This window comes from Mustelus asterias, chromosome 3, assembly GCF_964213995.1.
Source record: "Mustelus asterias chromosome 3, sMusAst1.hap1.1, whole genome shotgun sequence".
NCBI lineage: Eukaryota > Metazoa > Chordata > Chondrichthyes > Carcharhiniformes > Triakidae > Mustelus > Mustelus asterias.
The window spans coordinates 33,640,647-33,663,755 of NC_135803.1; the positions used below are offsets into that span (position 1 = coordinate 33,640,647).

Genomic DNA, 23,109 nt, shown 5'->3' on the forward strand with positions numbered 1-23,109 from the left:
TCATAAGTATTCAATACAGCAGTCTTTACTTCCTCATAAAACATCTCCAAAGCATTCCCTACCAAAATACCTCGTAGGAGCATAACCTGTTCTTTTGGCCAATTCAGATTTGTGGCAATTTTCTTGAAGGACACAAAGTACATCTCTACTCTCCCCTCACTAAATTTAGGTACGAAGCAAAGATTCTTTGCAAAATAAAAGAGGGATTTTCTCTGAGTCAGCCTCAATTCTCATCAACTCAAGTTCACATAATCAGAACTCCTGCTCCACTTTGAATTTTTTCATTTCTCTCTATCTCTTTCATCTCGTTCCCTTGCTCTTTCCATATGACTTTCCTCTCTTCCTAAATCAATCTTTCTTTGTTCCATTTCTTTATCAATTCTCACCAGTTGTACTTGACCATTAATAGAACTGGTCCTTTCTTCCTTGAGCCCTACATGCCTAGCCAATTCTTCAAAGATCCCATCCGTCTTAACTCATGATCTTACATTTATCCCCGGGCGTATTGCTACAGGTGTGTAAATAGTCTTTTCTCAACTCTTTCAGATCTCTGAAAGTCAGACCCTCCCTTTCAACAAAGGCTCAAGCCTCCGAAGTATCCACGTTGATTTCCCAATAAAATATAAAGTTTATTTATTAGTCACAAGTAGGCTTACATTAACACTGCAATGAAGTTACTGCAAAAATCCCCAAGCTGCCACACTCCGCTACCTATTCAGGTACACTTAGGGAGAATTTAGCATGGCCAATGCACCTAACCTACACAGCTTTTGGAGGGTGGGAGGAAACACACGCAGACACAAGGAGACAGTGCACAAGCCGGGAATCGAACCCAAGTCCCTGGCACTGTGAGGCAGCAGTGCTAACCACATAGCAAAAGCAAATGTGTAATCCTGTTTATTTAAATGCTAAAAGTTTTCAGTCAACCTATTTTACAGTCTCTGGGTTCAATCCCAGATGCAAACCCTCAATTTTATTATGATACCTGAAGGGAAATTATAAAATAAAGTAGCCAATTTTACTGAATGACCCCCAAATGAAGAAGTTCCCTCAGTGCACTTTTTGTAACTTTTACTTTAACACAAATTAAACATAAATTAACAGGCAAATAATACTTCACCAGAAAGGTACATTCAACTTTAAATCGTTGACGCACTAAAGGTATGTTTTACACAACCACAATTATCACATCATCCCCCAACCGAAGGTGGCACTGCTGAGCTGTATGATTTCACAATATACTTCTCTTTATTCACACAGGATGGTCAGAAGTCCTATCCAACAGCTTTCACCTCTGGGGTTCATGGGTAAGATTACCATCAGAAGGCAGACTTTTACAAAACCTCTCTCCCTTGGATCCCAACAGTCCTGGTAGTGCAGCTTTCCAGGACTCCTATTCAACCAATAACACCAGCCCAGATCATGGTTTGGCCACTTCTGGGAAAACGCCTAGCTCTTTAGCTTCCCCTTATGATGCTACTTCTAAGTAGACAAAGAATCATGAAGGCGGCCAGTTGGTGTCCACAAATACAGTCAAGCAAATAACTCATTACATAATTATAAACAACTTTTAGTGAAATAAGAAATTGCTTTCGTAGGTTGCTCCTTTCAAACATTGTATTGATCAGTTTAATATTTTTAAAAATTATTTCGCAATGTGTTGGCACTGTTAGTTAGGCCAGCATTTATTGCCCTCAAGAAGGTTGGTGGCGGTGAGCCATCTTCTTGAATCGCTGCAGTCCTTGTAGTGTAGGTACACCCACAGTGCTGTTAGGAAGGGAGCTCCATGATTTTGACCCAGCGACTAAAGGAATGCCAATATAGTTCCAAGACAAGATCGTTTGTGGTTTAGAGGGGGATTGCTGGAAGTTTGGAAGATGCTGTCAAAGAAGCCTTTGTGAGTTGCTGCACTACATCTTGTATATGGTACATACTGCTGTTACTGTGTTGGTGACAGCAGGATGGGATTCTAATGAAATAAGCTGCTTTGTCCTGGATGGTGTCAAGCTTCTTGACATTGGAGCTGCACTGATTCAGGCTAATGGAGAATATTGATTTTGATCTGATTTATTATTGTCACATGTATCAGTATACGGTGTAAAATATTGTTTCTTACACGCTTCACAGACAAAGCATACTGTACATAGAGAAGGAGAGGATGCAGAATGTAGTGTTACAGTCATAGCTAGGGTGTAGAGAAAGATCAACTTAATACGAGGTAGGTCCATTCAAAAGTCTGATGGCAGCAGGGAAGAAACTGTTCTTCAGTTGGTTGGTACGTGACCTCAGACTTTTGTATCTTTTTCTCGATGGAAGAAGATGGAAGAGAGTATGTCCAGGGTGCATAAGGTCCTTGACTATGATGGCTGCTTTTTCGAGGCAGCAGGAAGTGTCGATGGAGTCAATGGATGAGAGGCTGGTTTTTATGATGGACTGGGTTTGTTCACGACCCTTTTGTAGTTTCTTGCGGTCTTGGACAGAGCAGGAGCCATACCACATTGTAACACAACCAGAAAGAATGCTTTCTATGGTGCATTTGTAAACGTTGGTGAGAGTCGTAACAGACATGCCGATTTCCTTAACCTCCTGAGGAAGTGGAGGCTTGGTGGGATCAGGACAAGTTGTTAGTGATCTGGACACCTAGAAACTTTAAGCTCTCAACCATTTCCACTTCATCCCCATTGATGTAGACAGGGGCATGTCCTCCACTACTCTTCCTGAAGTCGATGACTATCTCTTTTGTTTTGCTGACATTGAGAGAGAGATTATTGTCATTGCACCAGTTCACCAGATTCTCTATCTCTTTCCTGTACTCCGTCTCATTGTTTGAGATCCGACCCACTATGGTGATGTCATCAGCAAACTTGAAAATCGAGCTGAAGGGGAATTTGACTCCATGTCATAGGTGTATAAGGAGCATAGTAAGGGGCTGAGGACACAGCCTTGTGGGGCACCGGTGTTGAGGATGATCATGGAGTAGGTATTGTTGCCTATCCTTACTGATTGTGGTCTGTGCATTAGGAAGTCTAGGATCGAGTAGCAGAGGGACTCAGCCCTCAGCCACAGAGTTCAGAGATGAGTTTCTAGAAATAATGGTCAGTCTCACCTGTGGATAGTGGACAGGTTTTGGGGAGTCAGGAGAAGTTATTTGCCACAGAATTTCCAGCTTCTGACCTGCTCTTGTCAACACAGTATTTACGCGCCTGGTCCAGTTCAGTTTCAGAGAGTCATTTTTTTGGTACTTAAGTGGTGCCACACATCAGCCCAAGCCTAAATGTTGTCCAGGTCTTACTTGCTATATATGAACAGACTGCTTTATTATCTGGGGAGTTGTTAATGATGCTGAAAATTGTGCAATCAGCTGTGAACATTGCCACTTCTGACCTTATGATGAGAGACAAGCCATTGATGAAGCACTGATTGAAGGTGTTAGGCCTAGGATACTACCTTGTGGAACTCTTGCAGTGCTGCCTGTGACTGAAATGATTGGCTTCCAAAATCGCAACCATCTTCCTTTTGTGCTAGGTTTGACTTCAACAAGTGTAGGAGTTTCCCCCCCTGATTCCCATTGACTTCAGTTTTCCTCCGGCTCCTTGATGCTACACATGATCACATGCCACCTTGATGTCAAGGGCGGTCTCCCTCAATTCACCTCTTGAGTTCAGCTCTTTTGTCTGTATCTGGACCAAGGCTGTGAAGAGGTCAGGAACTGAGTGCCTCGTGAATACTCAGTTTTAGTTGCTAGATCTGTTCTTAATTTTTTCCACTCAGCATGGTGTACTGACACACAACATAATGGAGGATGTCCTCATTATGGAGACAAACTTGTATCTACAAGGGTTGTGTGATGGCCACTCCTACTAATGTGGTCATGGACAGATACATCTGTTACATATAGGTAGATTGGTGAGGGCAAAGTCACGCACGTTATTGTCTCATGTCAGTTCTCTCACCAGCTGCCACAGACCCAGTGTGGCAATTATCTCCTTCAAAACTTGGCCAGCTCAGACAGTGGTTGGCACCATAGAGCCACTCATGGTGATGTACATCCCACCAAGAGTTCATTCAGTTCTCTTTCTATCCTCAGCGTTCCCTCCAAGTTTAGATCTAAATGGAGGAGTATCAATTCATCAGCTGAGGAAGGTCAGTAGATGGCAAGCTGCAGGATGTATCCTGGCCCATATCTCAACTGAAACAATGAGCCATCATGGAGTCCAGAATTAAAGGCCACCTCGCCCCCAATTATATGCCACTGTGCCCTGCCTGGCATGGGTTTGTCCTGCCAATAGATAGGACATAACCAGGAATGATGATGGAGTATAACAATGCCAGTCTTTTAGCTGACCTGCCAGCGAGTTGACTCTTGTGACTTGGGGATCAGTTCCCAAATGTTAATGAAGCAGCTTATTGAAGATGGGAGGGTGATCTCATGAAAGAAAGGCATCACTCCACAAGCAAACATAAATGTTAGCAGAAGTGTTGTGTTACTAAAATTGTTGGGTATGTTACTAAAAATTTAATTAGAAATCAAGGCTGGTGCAGATATTCTTAAAAACATAGGGGAGTAGATTTTCAACTTATCAGTCTGAAACAAAATTGCTGTTGCGAGTTTGCTAGCCTTTAGAAATCACCAGACTTCCATTGCAGCAATGCCTAGCTCATATTATGTGATGTTATGTAATATAACCATGCCGGTGTATAGCTGAATGGACTGGACACTGACATGGACATGGAAATGGCTTAATTAAGCAGATGGACACTCCCTTCAAGCAGGCACTAGATTAGATTAATGTCGGATATGTTACGTGGTCTGAAGCTGTTTTGTTTTCTTATTTTAGTTTTCTTCACCCTCTTTTTTTTTTCATGGTTCATATCAAAAAATTGCCAGAAGGATTGGTTACAAGTGAGGGGTCTTCTCATTGCTCAGCAGCACATGTGAACACTGTTCCCTGAGTGGGATGTCATCTCTTTGTCTTTGCTCGAGGATTCAACCTAGTCAATGTCTCATCAATATTATCTTTCGATTATAACCTCAGGCTGAATGCGGTTCAGTTGAATGAGAATGATTCATCAACAGAAATGTGAACAACACTGTTTCATTAAGGATTTTGTGTAATCCATGGAAAAATTGAAGGATTGCTACATGCACCAGCGAATTACAAAATAGCTTCTGCACCTCTGATGCATCGGATTAAACACCAACAAAAATCCATCAATGAACAAAGATGGCTAAAATTAAACATCTGAACAGTACATCAAAATACTTATTCCTGAGCATTTGATTAAATTTACACTTATTTCAAACATGAAGAATTTTGAAGATCATACAATCTACCGAATAATTATTTCTTTTATATCTCATGGCTTCTTTATCATTTTTAAAATCTTTGTTTAATTTATTCCATTTCTCTCCTCACATTTTAAGGCCATTATTCTACTCCTTACAACAACACCTTGTAATAATATAGCACATTCAACATGTCCGAAGCTGCTTCCCTCAAGACTTATGATACAAATGTGGCACCAAACCACATAAGGAAATATTAAGATATGTAAGCAAAAGCTTAAACTAAGAGGTAGATCTTAATGAGCATCATAAAGGAGGAAAGGCGGAAATGTTTAGTTGGAGAACTCCAGAAAATAACCCTAGGCAATTGATGGCACAGCTGCCCATGGCAGAACAATGAAAATCAGGATTGTGCAAGTAGCCAGAATTGGAGGAGCACCAAGATCTCACAGGATTGTACGGCTGGAGGAGGTTACAGAGATGGGAAAGGGTGAAGCTATGGAAGGATTTTAAATAAAGGATGAGAATTATAATATTGGGGGCATTGCCGATGTAGGACAGTGAACATGGTTAATGGTGAACTGAATGTGGTGTAAGTTAGGATATTAGCAGTAAGGGGTTTAGATGAGCTGACATTTATGGAGGATACAAAGTGAGAGACCAACCAAAAGAATATTGAAATATTCAAATCTAATGGCAACAAAGGACACCCACCAATGTAGTGAGGAAGAGACACCCTGTGAATTGGCAATAGCTACAGGTTGCTGGACAATTTGCACCACTCCACTCATTATTAGCCTCAAGAAAATCGCAGCTCACCCTCAACCTCCCCGTGTTTTCCTGAAATTGCTGCATTTGTGTATTAGTTATCAATTAAACTCTCACACACTGTTACGGCTGCTACTTAACATTGCAAGTACATTTTTAATTAAGTATTTAAGTTCCTGCAATGCCACTCAATCTCCCTGAAAGGAAACATTTTAAACTGCAATATCTTATTCCCACAAGTAATAAGTATCATAGTTCTAAAATTTTGAAATTTAAAATGTTTATATGTTTTTCTTTACCCTTTCTTTTCTCTCCCACTTAACTCAATCTTCCTTTCTCTCTTTTTATTTCTCTTTCTGTACCTGATTTGATTTTAATTTACTTTTAAAAAATTTTTCTTAATCCTTAAATCTCATTTTTTAAGGAGATAGACCATTGATCCCATCATTCACTGACATCCCAGATGTCCTATTGGACCCGATGCACCAATACCAGCTTGTACCTCCATCAGCAAACAAGACAAAACATTTTAAGGTGAGCGAAAATGAACTAACGGGGCATGCAGCAAGATATCTCACACTAGCAAAATCTGGACTAATATTAACGGTTGCACATTTATGACAAATTCAGGCAACAAATGTGCACTGAAAATCTCTTCCATGAAGGCTCAGAGCATATGAGAATAACTCTAGAGTTACTTTCTTTTGAATTCAGAGTCTCACAAACTCCAGTCCTTTTTTTAAATTAAATTCTTAGGATGTGGGTATTTAAGCAAAGCCAGCATTTATTGTCCATTCTGAATTGCCCTTGAGAATGTTGTGGTTAGCCACCTTCTGGAACCACTATAATCTTTTTGTCGTAAGTACACCCACAGTGCTGTTTTGGAGGAAGTTCCAGGATTTTGATCCAGCAACAGTGAAGGAATGGCAATATCTTTCCAAATCAGGACTTGGAAGTGGAGGTGTTCCCATGCATCAGGGGTATCCATGTTTTATTTATATATATTCATTCCTGGGATGTGAACAGCTCCAGCAAAGCACACATTCATTGCCCTTGAATGTTTATCCCTCTTTGCAGTTGCATTGGAAAACAGTTTATTGGACTGCTGTGAAATCATGTTAGCTTGTTTGAATCTAGTATCCACAGCTAAGCTATTAAAAGTTTGAGCCTGCACAGCAGCAAGCTGAGCTTCATGGGTGTAGTCTAAATTTGCATGACATCAGGCTGAGCTTGTGTGACTTCAGCCTGAGTTGTTACTGAGTTGTCATTTACTGTAGTGTAGTGGTTATCACATTTGCCTAACACACGAAAGGTCCCTGGTTCGAAACCGGGCAGAAACATTCATAAGGGTGATACAGTGGTTAGCTGCTGCCTCACAGTGCCAGGGACCCGGGTTCAATTCCCTGCTTGGGTCACTGTCTGTGCGGAGGCTGCACGTTCTCCCCACGTCTGCGTGGATTTCCTCCGGGTGCTCTGATTTCCTCCCACAGTCTGAAGGACATGCTGGTTAGGTGCATTGACTTGAACAGGCACCGGATTGTAGTGACTGGGGAAATTCCACAGTAACTTCATTGCGCTGTAATGTAAGCCTTACTTGTGATTAATGAATAAACTTTGAAGTTTCCAAGCCAGCGCTTAGACATTGTTTTTTTTCTTGCAGTGCAATGAAAATGGAGACATCGATGAGCAGACCTTACAAAATGGTTGGATCTGCAAATGGTCTGATGGAGTTGGCCACCACTTCCATACTGGAGAGTACTGGTCTCCAAGATCTGCACAAAACCCTGTGCCAAGTTGGTGCCAGATTGCTCCATGCTCCTGAACAACTTTATGCTTTTTATCAGGCCAGCTAATGCACCAAGCATTCCAATATGTATAACCACCAGCCTTCTTCGAAAATAAAACTGAAAATACTGGAAAAACTCAGCAAGTCTGACTCTGAAAAAGAGTCATAATGACAAGAAATGTTAACTCTGTTTCTCTCTCCAGACCTGCTGGGTTTTTCCAGCACTTTCTGTTTTCATTTCAGATCCTCAGCATCAATAGTATTTTGCTTTTATTTTAGTCTTCTTCTGAAGACCACCCCTTCAAAGTTCTTAAGTGAGTCCTCTGCAACAGAACAAATGTGTGACATTGCACTCTGGCAAGCTGTGCAAACCTCTTTCCTGCACTGGCTGCAGGTTACTGAGGTCCAGTATCACACTGCATGCAGATTCCTCCTCTAAGCTATCGTCTACAGAATGCAAAGTGTCAGTATCTGAGCTGATGGTTGCAAGTATGAGAGTGAATGATGAGGGGGAAGGAGATGGAGAAGTAGGTATGAGCATACCTTTAATGGCTTCAACCCATCACTGTCAAGGGCCGCAGTCATGGTGACTCCAATGATGGCAAGTGCCATATCCTCCATGGTGGTAAGGAGATACAGCTGTATCTGTACCCTACAAATTATGTGTTTTTGCTTTCAAGTATGCCTCATCTTGTCCTGCATAAGAGAGGGAAATGTGTCACCAAGTATGGTACAACATACTTGGATGATGTGGTTGAACGTCTGGCAGTGTGTCCAAAGTTATGAGATGTGGATATAAGGCTTACAGCAGCGCTAATTGTGAGGGTCAGGTGAAGCTATGAATGTTAGGCGTGAGTCAGATTGATGGAGATTTTTGGTAGCTGAGTGCTAGAAGTGTGGTGAATTGAGCAATGCATGAGGCTAGAGGTGCAGTTGGTGGGATATGGTATGGATATGGCATTTGAAGAGACGCTCACTGACATTTACCCCTCGTGTGAGGCTTCTCATGGTACTCCATCAAGGACCGTGAGTCAAGACTGTATCATTGACTGCAACAGCTATCTGGTCCCACAATGCCTTTTGTGGTATATGCCTGAGGGGGCTCCTTTAGATAGAAGACATCTCTCCTTCTCTCCACTTCCTGCATCAAGGCCTCCATTGGAGCATCTGAGAACAGTGGCTCTTTCCCCTGCTGTCCCATTAGTCTTACTCTACCTGTTCAGATTCTCTTCCCCAATCACTTCTCTAGCTAAAATGTTTACGTCTTGTAAGAGATGCAGCTGATTTTATGCATTGCAGGTTGGCTTTAAATGGTGGGAGCCTCGCATAAACTTGGAGCTCCCACTGAGGCATGCACTCACTGAGCACTGGGCTGCATACTACCTTCATTTAAATTGGCAGGCAGCATAAAAGCAATGACCAAGCTTAACTGCATATTATGATCCACTGTCTGTTTTTGGGAGCTATCCGATTTTGCCCCTCGGTGTTTGTCAGATTAGCACCTTTAATTATTTTTGCGTTAAGGTTAATCAGATAGCCATTTTCTCTGATAATATTGATTTATGTATTATGTCATCAGATAAACCTTGGAGCAATATTTTATTGAAATACGCATTATTGTAATACAGAGATGCATTCAGGAAGGAGGTGGATTGTTAACAGCAATTCTCAAAAGCTCTTAATGATAATAAGAGGGAGAATCACAATTTATACAGTAATGAATTCTCCTCAGTCTAATATTTTAAATATTGTTGACTGTGCGAAGAAATATTGTTCTCACTAATATAAAATAAATTCTGTCCAGTAATTTTAGCTGAATGTTAAACATTTTTGGGAATTATGTTAATCAATGCCTTTTTTTCCCAAGCCAATAAACCAGTACAATGATTATCATCTGTACATCACCATGGTAGCACATGACATAAGTACTTGTTAAAATCACTGTTTAAAGAAACACAGGAATGTGCAGGGCTAATTCAATCCATCAGGCTAATCGAGAAATGTCCTAAACCACCAGTCAAACCTACCATTGGTATCATGTTTCTAAATCTATACCTCAGCTGTATTGGTAAATAAATATCGTTTGCAATAAGTAGGTGCCAATTTACCAACCCCAGATACCTAATTGGCGTGCAGATAAATTAGTATATGGGACGAGGATAATAAATAAAAAATCTATTTGCAACATGTAGGTATTCAAAATTGAGCAGAAGTACACAAGTCCTCTAAAGCGAAATCATTTATTTAATCCAATTTACCTGTCCTGTAACGACAATTAACCAAAGCACAGTGGTGATACATAACAGGCTAGAATAAAATTATTTTAGATTGGGTTCTGTGCTCATAAAAATACAAACAAACTGGCAATTCTCAAAGCGGTCACCTGTTACACGAATATCATTGGTAAGCGATTTTTGTTTTCGCCCTTTTAAAGACTATATGAGTGTACTTTCATCTCAAATGACCTAGTCGCTGAAGAGGGGAGCAAAAAGGCAAAATAAATGTAATAAGCTGACCGGTGTTTCTGTTCCCTTTCCACGGAGCTCATTGCATGACAATAATATTCTCCCACCGGGCCAGTTTGTACCCAGACGCGCGATATTAAGATGCATGTTGGAAAGTGCTCATTTCTCATCTCCAACTTTTATATTAGGAATTGCAAAGGAAAATCGCCCCTATAGCTTTTTCTTTTTTAAGAAAATTAAATTCGTGCATCAGCTCAGGATCGATCTGTTCCACATATAAACCATCCTCTCTGCGGTCCAGGGAAATAAACTATGGTCCACTTTACAACTATAAATTAACAAAACCGCGATTGGAACACATTCTGTGCCTTGTTTGTGCAAAGATCCACAACAATGTCGCACATCATTTTTGTAAAATATCATATTTAAAAACATCTCGTAGTGATGCCGAAACACACAAGGTCCTTTTTCATATTCAAAAGCAGAATGGACAGCCGTCTTGCCAGTACTTTTCCATTAAACCTTTATGCCAATCATGAATTATTATTTGCAAACAGTGTTTATGGGGGTCTCCGGATTATTTAAACACCGCTTACAGTTTACATTTAAAACAAATGGGCAAATATTTATTTACTGCGAGCAAGAGAGGCTTTAATCCTTCCTGTTATTTTTGACTTGGTGAATTCACTCTGCAATAAACGCGATCACATAATGCCCACTCTGCATGTCTATCACTACACATACAAGTATCAACAAAGCCGGCTCGGAACTTACATTATTGCTGAGATTTTGTAGAGCCACATTCATCCTGGAAATGGATTTTGGTCTCTCACGCCTCTAACATTTCGGCGATCAAAACATCAGCGAGTGACATGGCTTGTCCACATCTTGTCGTATTAATGGCAGCCGGCGGAAAGCTGTCCAGGATGTATTTGTTTACTCATTTGTAGAAATGTAAAGGGGTTTTATTTTGTTGTTGTTTATTTTCAAAATCGGCGACGTGCTTGTTGTTTGCTAAATGAATCGGAGGATGCACAGAATGAGGATGGCCGCGCCTTGGAGGCCCAGCAATCTGCTGAGGTGCTTCTCTTCCAATCACATAATGCGCACCCCGTTACTATGACAAGCAATCCATTGTAGCTCAGAGCTGGCCGGCAACACATCAGGTGTGGCAAAGGCATATGCACTTCAATATATACGCTCCGGTCATGATTTATTCAGTGCAAAACGCAACTAGAATTTCATTCCGCTTCCAGGTCTGTCAGCCGCTCAGCTTTCATGCAGATGAGGCTGGGAGATGGAAAGTGATCAACAGCTAAACACTGACACCGTGAACACGCGAGTGTGGCTGGTTAATTACACTGAGGTCATTCACATCCGCCACACACACACACAAACTCCGACAAAGGCTAGAGGGGCTTCTTTATTAGCAACTGGTCAGTGAGTTGGAGCACGATTGGTACTGTGGAATATTCATTTGACAAATGACAGCGTTCAGTCTGACACGCTGAAGGAGACAGTGTAAACGCTTCCTTTAAACTATAGACCCATTACAATCAAATTGACGCCCCAAAAGTAATGTGTATTTTTTTCGGGAAAAGGTGATGGATAATGACCCAGCACTTCGTTCTTTGGGGGTGGGGAGAGTTAATACTCAGGAGGCAACCCAGAAATGCACTAGGGCACCACCCCGCTTTCCCCTCCCCTATATATATATATATACACACACACAGAGAGACACAACTCCCCGGAGACCCCACACAAGGACTGTCCAGGAAATTTAAACATCCGATCGGCAATCACCGATTGCCATATCTTATACCATCGATATTCTGATTTAACTCAGGTACTTGGGATGGTTTCCACCCTCTGGGCAGAATGGTAACCCAGGGAAAGTTAGAAGCATTAAATGCATTTCTAACCCCGAAGCAACTATGATACTGACTCCTCCCGCTTTCACTGGATCCCCTCCCACTACAACCCGTTAGCACCCCTATCTACCCTTCCCCCACTATCCTGCTGACCCCGACACGCCAATAACCCTCTCAACCCCCCCCCCCCTCCTCCAACTGCCCCTTGACTAAAACCACAATCACTAATTCTTCTTGAGAGCAATTAAGAGTTAGCCACACTTCTGTGGCTCTGGAGTCACATATAGGCCAGACCAGTTAAGGACAGCAGATTTCCTTCCCTAAAGGACATTACAAACCAGATGGATTTTTGCAACTATCAATTATAGCTTCATGGACACCATTACAGAGACAAGTTTTCAATTCCAGAGTTTTAAACATTAATGTAATTTATTAACTAATTGAATTAAGTTCCATCAATTGTCATGGTGCAATTTCAACTCATGTCCCTCGAGCATTAGTCAATGCCACTGGATTTCTAGTCCAGTGACATTACGACTACATCTTCATCCCTTCCTTGAGATAACTTGCATTTATAACACAGGACCTCCCATAGTGTTTTACAGCTAATGAAGTACTTTTGAAGTGCAGTCGCTATTATAATATAGGAAACACGGTCTATGATCTGTCCAGCAGGCATGAGTCACCAATATAGATCTAGTAATACAGACATTACTTAGATCTTTGACCGGAACAATGACATAACCCAGGAAGTGCCAATGCTTTGGTCGAGGATACCTCTTGTGTTCTTCTGATGGAGGAGGGTGTTTGTTGTAATGAGACTATGCTATGCATACTTTGTCAGCAGGATGACTTTATTTGCATTGGCATTTCCCATCCTATTTTGTCCAATGATTCCATTCAAGATGGAGTGAGGACTTCTTCAAGGTCAAAATAGAAGTTTCCTTTAACATCGTCACCGGAGTCTAGAGTCAGGACATAAGCACTGCTAATGGTGGCATATTGGTTATTCCTGAGCTGCACTGAACAAACATAAGTATCCTTCTTGAAGTTAGCTCCAAAAGTATTCAGGTCAGACACCTGCAAAATCAACATTGATGGACTGGACAGGTTGTCCAGATGGGACATCCTGCATCATGCGCTAATCAATCACATGATGACCCATGGCATGACCCTGAGTGGATATCATCCTAGAATCCAGGGAGAGTTGCTGCTGCACCGATGGAAACCCAATAGTCAATTTGTGCACAGTAAGCGCCCACAAACAGCAATGTGATACTGACCAGATCCTGTTTTTGTGATGTTGAGTGAGGGATAAATATTGACCATAACACAATGGATAACTCTCCTGCTCTTCTTGGCAATAGCACTGACTTAACCGCTTATTGGAAAGAAGGCTACTCAGACGAAAAAGGAAAAATCTTTGGTAAAGACTGGAATTAGCATCTTATTGAAAAATAGGTTAACTTGCAGGTTACAACCCTTCAATAGAACACAATATTGCGATGAAGGGACCCAATGGAAACATTTGCCTTTGTTTTTTCATTCAAGTGCTGGCTAGTCATTTGCCTATTTCCACGTCAGGACACTGGAATAAATGAAAAATTCAAGAATTGAGTAAAATCAAGATTAAAAATAAATTGGGATAAAATAAACTAAAGAATTAGATAAAAGGAGAACCAATGAGTGCAGTTGTCTGAAGGGGTGTTTTTGATATGTGAATGAGTGTAGCAGTAGGAAAACAAGTGTTTATCAAAGTGACTAGCAGTTGACCAATGGTGTGTAGAAATAGGTGTTAAGAACTGTAGAAGAGGTGAGTTCAAAGTGCAGAGATAAGAAAATACTTTGCATCTATATGCTAAAAGTCTGGTCTATGGTGTTATCTAGATAGGGTAATATCAAAGGAGGGAAACAATATATCCATAGTAGGATAACTGAATACAGTGGGAGGGAAGCAGCTACCAACATAGTCACACCTAGGAGGAGAGAGCAGGCTCTCCCGAAAACAAGCTGGTGATGTAAGCCTCTGTTTAAAAATAAAAAGAAGAAAGGCTTTGCTGAACTGAAGAAAGCTTTTCCAAAACTGAAAGGAAACTTATGGGTAATAACTATAAACTGTGATTAGCTCAAGTTATTAAATATTGAATGTTGTTGGGGAAAAGGGCATTTCTCAGAGTTCAGGAATGTAGATAGTTGGGAACAGGGGTTAACTTCATGTGATACAGTGTGTGTGTTGCCATTAATGTAGATAGGTGAACTGTTACAGTGTATTGTAGTCATTCTTGAGTTTTTTAAGTTAATAAGTATTCTTTATTAATTGAATACAACAAGACTGACTGTTCCTCATTGGTTTGCATATCTTTCCTCACATGAAACCAAATTGGAAATTTCCACCACTAAGAACTGGTGTCCCAAGTTGCCCTTCTGGGTTTGAAATACCTTAACATTTAACATCAGTGGGGTTCTTAACACATTAAATTTAAAACCACTTCTGCTTTAGACAGTTTTTAAAATGTTTTAATGCAAAGAACTATTTAATTCCAATATTAACTGGAACCAAACTATGCAGAGGATTGTGAGTGCAAGGCGATAAGAAAGACAATATAGAAATTGTAATCAATCAGTGAAGGCCATTACAAGTTAGTGACATTTGCATGACATAGCTTTTAGATACAAAAATCAATTATTGAATTTAGCAGAAAAGAGCTGGCTAAAAGATGGTTTTTATGTTGTTCAGCAGTCAATCCAAATCAGATTAAATGGATATGAGTATTGCAGTTTAATAGTGTTTTTCTGTATTAAAGGTCTATAAATTGTCAGAATAACAACAACGATTTTAGTTTCAACGTGTTAGAATGTAGTGCAAAAGTCATAAAGAATATAAGAGGCCGGGCCTCTGGCAGATTCATAATAATTGGACATGACCAATGGTAACAATAATAGCCTTTGGCAGAAGAGACTGGATAACATTATTTTCATATTGATTTCAATGTTACATAGAAAACCATTACACAACTCGAACAGGGTATTATGTATAATTTTATTTGATGCATGAATTCGTAATCTTTTATGAAATAATAAAATTAGCTTTGTATTTTTAGCATAATCTGTACCAGCATAACCTCTTATTCAATAAGTAACCAGTAACTCCTTGCAACTTTAAAAATCATGCAAAATGTAACGTGCAGCAAGCCGATATTTTCAAATATATAATAATTGGAGGGGAAAAGATGTTTGCAATCAAGCTATTAAATAGACAGTTATATTACTTAGGAGAATTTCCTGGTCAGTAAGAACCTACAGAAGACAACACTTTGCCAAGCATAACCATGCTCTCTTAGGTACCAGAAGAGAGTGAGAGAGATCGTTTTTACGACGCCAGCCAGCTCTCCAGAAAATAGTTTTTTTGAATGCCCTATCCACAGCCAGACAAATGCAAAAAAAATTGGTAAATCATATGTGTTCAAAGACGTTTTGAATATTCATCGTAACATAAAGAAACATATATTCCTGTCCTCTAAGTAGTATGTCCCTTTCCTTTTCTAATTATAGAGCGTTATATACATATTATGATTTTATCAACTATCAAGATGTGCCATGTGCCTTCATACTTTGGGAAAATTGTTCTTTGCTTTTATTTACAACAGGAGTGTTGCTGATGGAACTAGTATTCGACATAAAGAATCGGAGCGACACCTTGAGGACATTTCCGGAATATGCAAGTTCGGCATTCGCCTAAATATTCCGGTAACTATACAAAAAAGTTTCAATAAATTAGATCCGCTTGAGTTTCTTTACACACATCTGTAGAGTGAACGATTTTGAATATGGAATAGTACTTGATTTCGCGGCTATTCAGTTCATATATATATGCGTATAAACTTCTTCCTCAACTGTGAAAATGCATTCCATATTACAATGAAGCCTGCAAAATATTAAAGAACTAAGTATAAAGCGCTTTTCGCGGGTTAAGGACATCCAAACGTTCCGCAACCAATATTGATTGTACTTCTGAAGTGTCGATCCTGTTGCAGAGAAACCCAGGAACCAAAATGCCGACAGTAAGGTCTCACAAACTGTTAAGAAATAAATGACGAGATCACCTGTTTTGTAGATGTTGAGTGCAGAATAAAGGTTGGCTGGAACGGCAGGAAATCTCACAGCTAGCCTTTGAAAAGTACCATGGAATCTTTATTTCATTCATCCGTGGCACATGGGCATAGCTGGACGGCCAGCATTTTGATTTGATTTATTGTTGTCACATGTATTAGTATACAGTGAAAAGTAATGTTTCTTGCACGCTATATAGGGAAGGGAAGGAAAGGGGAGGATGTAGAATGTAGCGTTTTATTGCCTATCCTTAATTGCCCTAGAAGGGCAGTTGGGAGACAACCACATTTCTGTGGCTCTGGAGACACATGTAGGCCAGACCAGGTAAGGACAGCAGATTTCCTTCCCTAAAGGACATGAGTGAACTTATGGTCATCAGTAGATTCTTAATTCCACCATCTGCCGGTGGCCAGAACATTAGCTGAATTTCTGGATTAATATCCTAGCGATAATGCCACTTATCCATTGCCTCTCCTCGTATATTTCTGATAAAGTCATGACCTACTGGGTGGAATTTTGTTGAGGTGTGCAAATCTGGCCTGTCAGCTTTTAAAAAATTTATTCCTGGGATATGGATGATGCTGGCTTGGCTAGTATGTATTGCCTATCCTTAATTGCCCTTGAACTGAAGGCATTTAAGAGTCAACGATATTAATGTGGGTCTGGGGTCACATGTAGGTCAGGTCAGAATGGCAGATTTCCTTCCCAACAGGGCATTAGTGAACCAGATGGGTTTTTACAACCATCAACAATGGTTTCATGGTGATCATTAGACAATTAGTTCCAGATTTGTTTATTGAATTCAAGTTTCACCATCTGGTGGGATTCAAAACCAGGCCCCCAGTGCATCATTCAGGCTCTTTGGATTTCCAGTCCAGTGACAATACCACAATGCCACCACCTCCCACCTGGCCTGCCAGCTAGAGAGCCTCTGAGAAATAGGAGCAGGAATACACCATTCAGCCCCTTGAGCCCACGCCACCATAAAACTAGATCATGGTCGATCTTCTACCTTAATGTCATTTTCCAGCACTATCTCCATATCCCTTTATGTCTTTAAATCCAGAACTCAATTGATCTCTGACTTGAACATACTCAATGATTGTGCTTCCATAGCCCTCTGGGATAGAGAATTCCAAAGATTCACCATCCTCTGAATGAAGAAATTCCTCCTCATCTCAGCCTTAAATGGCCTTCCTCTTATTCTGACACTATGCTCCCCGGTTCTAAATTTTCCACAGCCAAGAAAAAACATCATTCCTGAAACTACCCTGGGGAGCCCTGTGAGAATTTTGTGTATTTCAATGACATCACTACTCATTCTTCTAAACGCTATAAAATACAGTCTCAATCTTGCTTCATAGAACAATCCTGCCATTCCAGGAATCGTTCTGGGAAACTATTTTGCAATTCTTCCATGGCAAGTGTATCCTTCCTTAGGTAAGAAGACCAGTCTACACTTCCCGCTGCCTCGGCAAAGCAGCTAGCATAATTAAGGACCGCATGCACCCGGACATTCTCTCTTCCACCTTCTTCCGTCAGGAAAAAGATACAAAAGTCTGAGGTCACCCATCAACCGACACAAGAACAGCTTCTTTCCTGCTGCCATCAGACTTTTGAATGGACCTACCTTGCATTAACTTGATCTTTCTCTACAGCCTAGTTATGACTGTAACACTACATTCTGCACTCTCGCGTTTTCCTCTCTATGAATGGTATGCTCTGTATAGCGCGCAAGAAACAATACTTTTCACTGTATGCTAATACATGTGACAATAATAAATCAGATCAAATCAATTGCAGCAAGACATCATTACTCCTGTACTTAAATCCTCTTACAATAAAGAGCAACATACCACTTGCCTTTCTAATTGCATGCTGCATTTTCATGTGAACTTTTACTGGTATATGAACAGGGCGCCTAGGTGCCTTTGAACGTCAACATTTCGCAATCTCTCACCGCACAGGAAATACTCTGCATTCTGTTTTTCATACCAAAGAGGATAACTTCACATTATGCCACATTACAGTCCATCTGCCATGTTCTTGCCCATTCACTTACCCTATCTAAATTCCTTCAAGCCTCTTTGCAACTTCCTCAAAACTCACATTCCCACCTAGTTTTGTATCATCAGAAAACATGGAAATATTACATTTGATCCCCACAACCAAATTGTCAGCATAGATTGTGAATAGCTGGGCTTAAGCACTGACCCTTGCAGCACCCTACTAGTCACAGCTTGCCAACCTCAGAATGACCTATTTATTTCTGCTCTGTTTTTTATTCAATTCATCAATTTATTCAATTAACCAATTCTCAATCTATGCCAGTATATTACCTCCTCTGCCAGGTGTTCTAATTTTGTTTGCTAACCGCTTGAGTGGAACCTTATTGAAATGCCTTCTGACATTCCAAATACACCATATCCACTGGTTCTCCCTTATCTACTCTGCCAGTTACGTCTTCCAAAATCTCCAGCAGATCTGTCAAACATTATTTCCCTTTCTTAAATCCATATTGTCTCTGCCCAACCCTACCATTATTTTCTAAGGGTCAGGTTATTACATCTTTCATGATAGATTCTAGCAATTCTACTGCTACTGATGCCAGTCTAACAGGTCAGTAGATCCTCACTTTTTCTCTCCCTCCTTTCTTAAATAGGGGTATCTATGCTGCCTCATTTCAGCAAGATGTGGAGATGCCGGAGAGCGGTCACGGGCATTCGGCCTCTGATCTTCGGGTAAGTGTTCTCCAAGGCGGCCTTCACGACGCACGACGGCGCAGAGTCGCTGAGCAGAGACTGATAGCCAGGTTCCGCACACATGAGGACGGCCTCAACCGGGATCTTGGGTTCATGTCACACTATCTGTAACCCCCATGACTTGCCTGGACTTGCAAAATCTCACTAACTGTCCTGTCTGGAGACAATACACATCTCTTTAATCTGTGCTTAACGCTCTCGCCACTCACATTGTCTGTACCTTTAAGACTTGATTACCTGTAAAGACTCGCATTCCAATCATTATTTTATAAATTGAGTTTGTGTCTTTATATGCTCTGTTTGTGAATAGAACTCCCACTCACCTGACGAAGGGGCAGCGCTCTGAAAGCTTGTGGCTTTTGCTACCAAATAAACCTGTTGGACTTTAACCTGGTGTTATGAGACTTCTAACATCATTTCAGCAAGGCCAGTCGAATCACAAGCAGATCAGGCATTGGCAAGGCTACCAGTGGGCCTTCCCCTGGAATCAAAACACTATAAACTAAAGCCTCACCTACCGAGCACTGCCAGCACATCAGAGGTTGGTAGTTCTTGTGCTCAGCAGCACCATTAAGGAGACAATGGTTTTTGCCAGAAGGAGTTTAATTTAGACAAATGTGAGGTGATGCATTTTAGTAGATTGAACCAGGGCAGGACTTACTCAGTTAATGGTAGGGAGTTGGGGAGAGTTTTAAAACAAAGAGATCTAGGGGTACATGTTCATAACTCCTTGAAAGTGGAGTCACAGGTGGACAGAGTGGTGAAGAAGGCATTCGGCATGCTTGGTTTCATCGGTCAGAACATTGAATACAGGAGTTGGGACGTCTTGTTGAAGTTGTACAAGACATTGGTAAGGCCACACTTGGAATACTGTGTGCAATTCTGGTCACCCTATTATAGAAAAGATATTATTAAACTAGAAAGAGTGCAGAAAAGATTTATTAGGATGCTACCGGGACTTGATGGATTGAGTTATAAGGCGAGGCTGGAAAAACTGGGATTTTTTTCTCTGGAGCGTAGGAGGCTGAGGGGTGATCTTAAAGAGGTCTATAAAATAATGAGGGGCACAGATCAGCTAGATAGTCAATATCTTTTCCCAAGGTAGGGGAATCTAGAGGGCATAGGTTTAAGGTGACAGGGGAGAGATACAAAAGTGTCCAGAGGGGCAATTCTTTCACACAGATGGTGGTGAGTGCCTGGAACAAGCTGCCAGAGATAGTAGTAGAGGCGGGTACAATTTTGTCTTTTAAAAAGCATTTAGATAGTTACATGGGTGTGATAGATATAGAGGGATATGAGCCAAATGTGGGCAATTGGGATTAGCTTATGGGTTTAAAAAAAAAGGGCGGCATGGACAAGTTGGGCCGAAGGGCTTGTTTCCATGCTGTAAACCTCAATAACTCTATGACAGGCAACGGAGTCCCAGGGCTGTGGAGCGCCCAAGCTGCTGGTAGGTAATGTTGACGGTGGTGGTGCTGGTAGAGGGAGTTATTTCATGGGGTGGGGCTCACTGGGAGAAAGGTGTTGGGTTTTGCAACAAAGACAAGGGGTTGCTTCTGGCAGTCCCTTTCCACTTCCTGATGTCCAGTTCCTCAATCAGGCACTGAGTGTCTTTGACTGAGGGACCATCCCCCCATCAGAGACAACAAACTGGTCATTATGCTGCGTGTCAATGGGTCCATCCACCACTGGGTTAATACCAATAGTGACAGGATGAGTGGTCATTTATTGGCCATTTAAGGGCCTCAAAACACAGCGGGGTTGAAAGGTTGACTATAGACCTTCCCAACTAGAATTTAATTCTGGCAGAGGAGGGAAGGGGGGTGGGGGTCTGGTATGCCACCATCCTGCGTAATTACATTCCATTTCTGCCGCCAAGCTCCCCACTAGTGAAAGCACAGGACTTTGCTTGATAACTCGGTTTCTCTCTCCTCAGATGCTGGAAGACCCTCTGTGTGTTTCCAGCATTTTCTGTGTTTATTTCAGATTTCCGGCATCAACACTTTTTTTGATTTTGTAATGTAGAATGCACTATGCCCACTCATTCAAAGAATGGCACACTGGTTAGTGCAACATCTCCACAATGTCGTCTTTAATTATTGACTCAAATTCCTCGAGTACAGCTTGAAGCCACAACGTCTGACTCAGCATCAAGGCTGGAGTTTTCCCCTCCCTTTCAGGTGGGCACCATTGTGGGTGGGAGTGGAAAGGCTAAAAAATCGGTTTTACATTGATGTAAAACTATGTCGCAATTGTGTGCTCCAGCTCTCAAATGGCGGGCTGCGTTTCCCACTGTGGTACGTCACGAACGCCATTTCAAAACATTTGCATCTCATTAAAAGGACTCCTCTCCAGAATCATCCCCTCACACTGGATCTTCCAGGCATAGCAGGCCATCTGGATAAGAATGGTTCGATTAAGCAGACGCAGCATGGATTCATGAGGGGAAGGTCATGCTTGACGAACTTGTTGGATTTTTATGAAGATGTGACTAGTGCGGTTGACAGAGGGAAACCGGTGGATGCGGTGTTTTTGGATTTCCAAAAGGCATTTGATAAGGTGCCTCACAAAAGGTTGCTGAAGAAGATTGGGTCACACGGAGTTGGGGGTAGGGTGTTAGCGTGGATTGGGGATTGGCTATCCAACAGGAAGCAGAGAGTCGGAATAAATGGGTGTTTTCGGGTTGGCAGATGGTAACTAGTGGCGTGCCGCAGGGATCGGTACTGGGGCCTCAACTATTTACCATTTATGTGGACGATCTGGAGGAGGGGACTGAGTGTAGGGTAACAAAGTTTGCAGACGACACAAAGATAAGTGGAAAAGTGAATCGTGTGGAGGGCGTAGAAGGTCTGCAGAGAGATTTGGACAGGCTGAGTGAGTGGGCGAGGATCTGGCAGATGGAGTATAACGTTGACAAATGCGAGGTTATTCACTTTGGAAGAAATAATAGCAAATTGGATTATTATCTAAATGGAAAAAAATTGCAAATGCTACTGTGCAAAGGGACCTGGGGGCCCTTGTGCATGAGACGCAAAAACCCAGTCTGCAGGTGCAACAGGTGATCAAGAGGCAAATGAGATGTTGGCCTATATCACAAGGGGGATAGAATATAAAAGCAGAGATGTCTTGCTGCATCTGTACAGGGCATGGGTGAGGCCGCAGTTGGAATACTGTGTGCAGTATTGGTCCCCTTATTTGTGGAAGGATATATTGGCCTTGGAGGGAGTGCAGAGAAGGTTCACCAGGTTGATACCAGAGATGAGGGGTGTTGATTATGAGGAGAGACTGAGCAGATTGGGTTTGTACTCGTTGGAATTTAGAAGGCTGAGGGGGGATCTTATAGAGACCTATAAGATAATGAAGGGGCTGGATAGGGAAGAGGTGGAGAGATTCTTTCCACTTAGAAAGGAAACTAGAACTAGAGGGCACAGCCTCAAAATAAAGGGGGGTCAGTTTAGGACAGAGTTGAGGAGGAATTTCTTCTCTCAGAGGGTGATGAATCTCTGGAATTCTCTGCCCACTGAAGTGGTGGAGGCTACCTCGTTGAATATGTTTAAATCACGGATGGATCGATTCCTGATCGGTAAGGGAATTAGGGGTTATGGGGATCAGGCGGGTAAGTGGAACTGATCCACTTCAGATCAGCCAAGATGTTATTGAATGGCGGGGCAGGCTCGAGGGGCTAGATGGCCTACTCCTGCTCCTATTTCTTATGTTCTTATGCTGATATCCAATTAGAGCGACATGTTTCACAACGGTACATAAGCAACATGCACCTGATAATGTGCCTATCACTCGTCAATTTGAGGCTATTTCCCCTTCCTTGTGTCATGCAGCGTTCACGGGAATCAGTGCCAGACTTTGCAGGCAGCACCACATTGCTTTCAGGGCATTGTCACAGGCAGGTTGATTTTCCAAGTTAGGGTAGAGTCAATGATCAGGGTTGCCGATGAGGTTCAACCGAGGCGTCACCCGATGAAATTTTTCAAAGCCATCTCGGCCTATGTGCTAGAATGAAGTGTCGGATCGAGCCCAGAATGGCGTGCAATTGGGGGGGGGG

The 23,109-nt window shown here is 41.7% G+C and overlaps 1 protein-coding gene across 1 annotated transcript in view; it reads right to left on the reverse strand.

Annotated features, from left to right (window-relative positions):
* The window catches only part of ece2b (endothelin converting enzyme 2b), a 178,073-nt gene extending 166,485 nt beyond the window's left edge, over positions 1–11,588 (reverse strand). Inside the window, exon 1 of the mRNA XM_078207051.1 lies at positions 11,081–11,588. Within this exon, the coding sequence (XP_078063177.1) occupies positions 11,081–11,113 (33 nt within the window). The 5' untranslated portion in view covers positions 11,114–11,588. The remainder of the gene's footprint in view (positions 1–11,080) is intronic.
* Between the last annotated feature and the right edge of the window lie 11,521 nt (positions 11,589–23,109).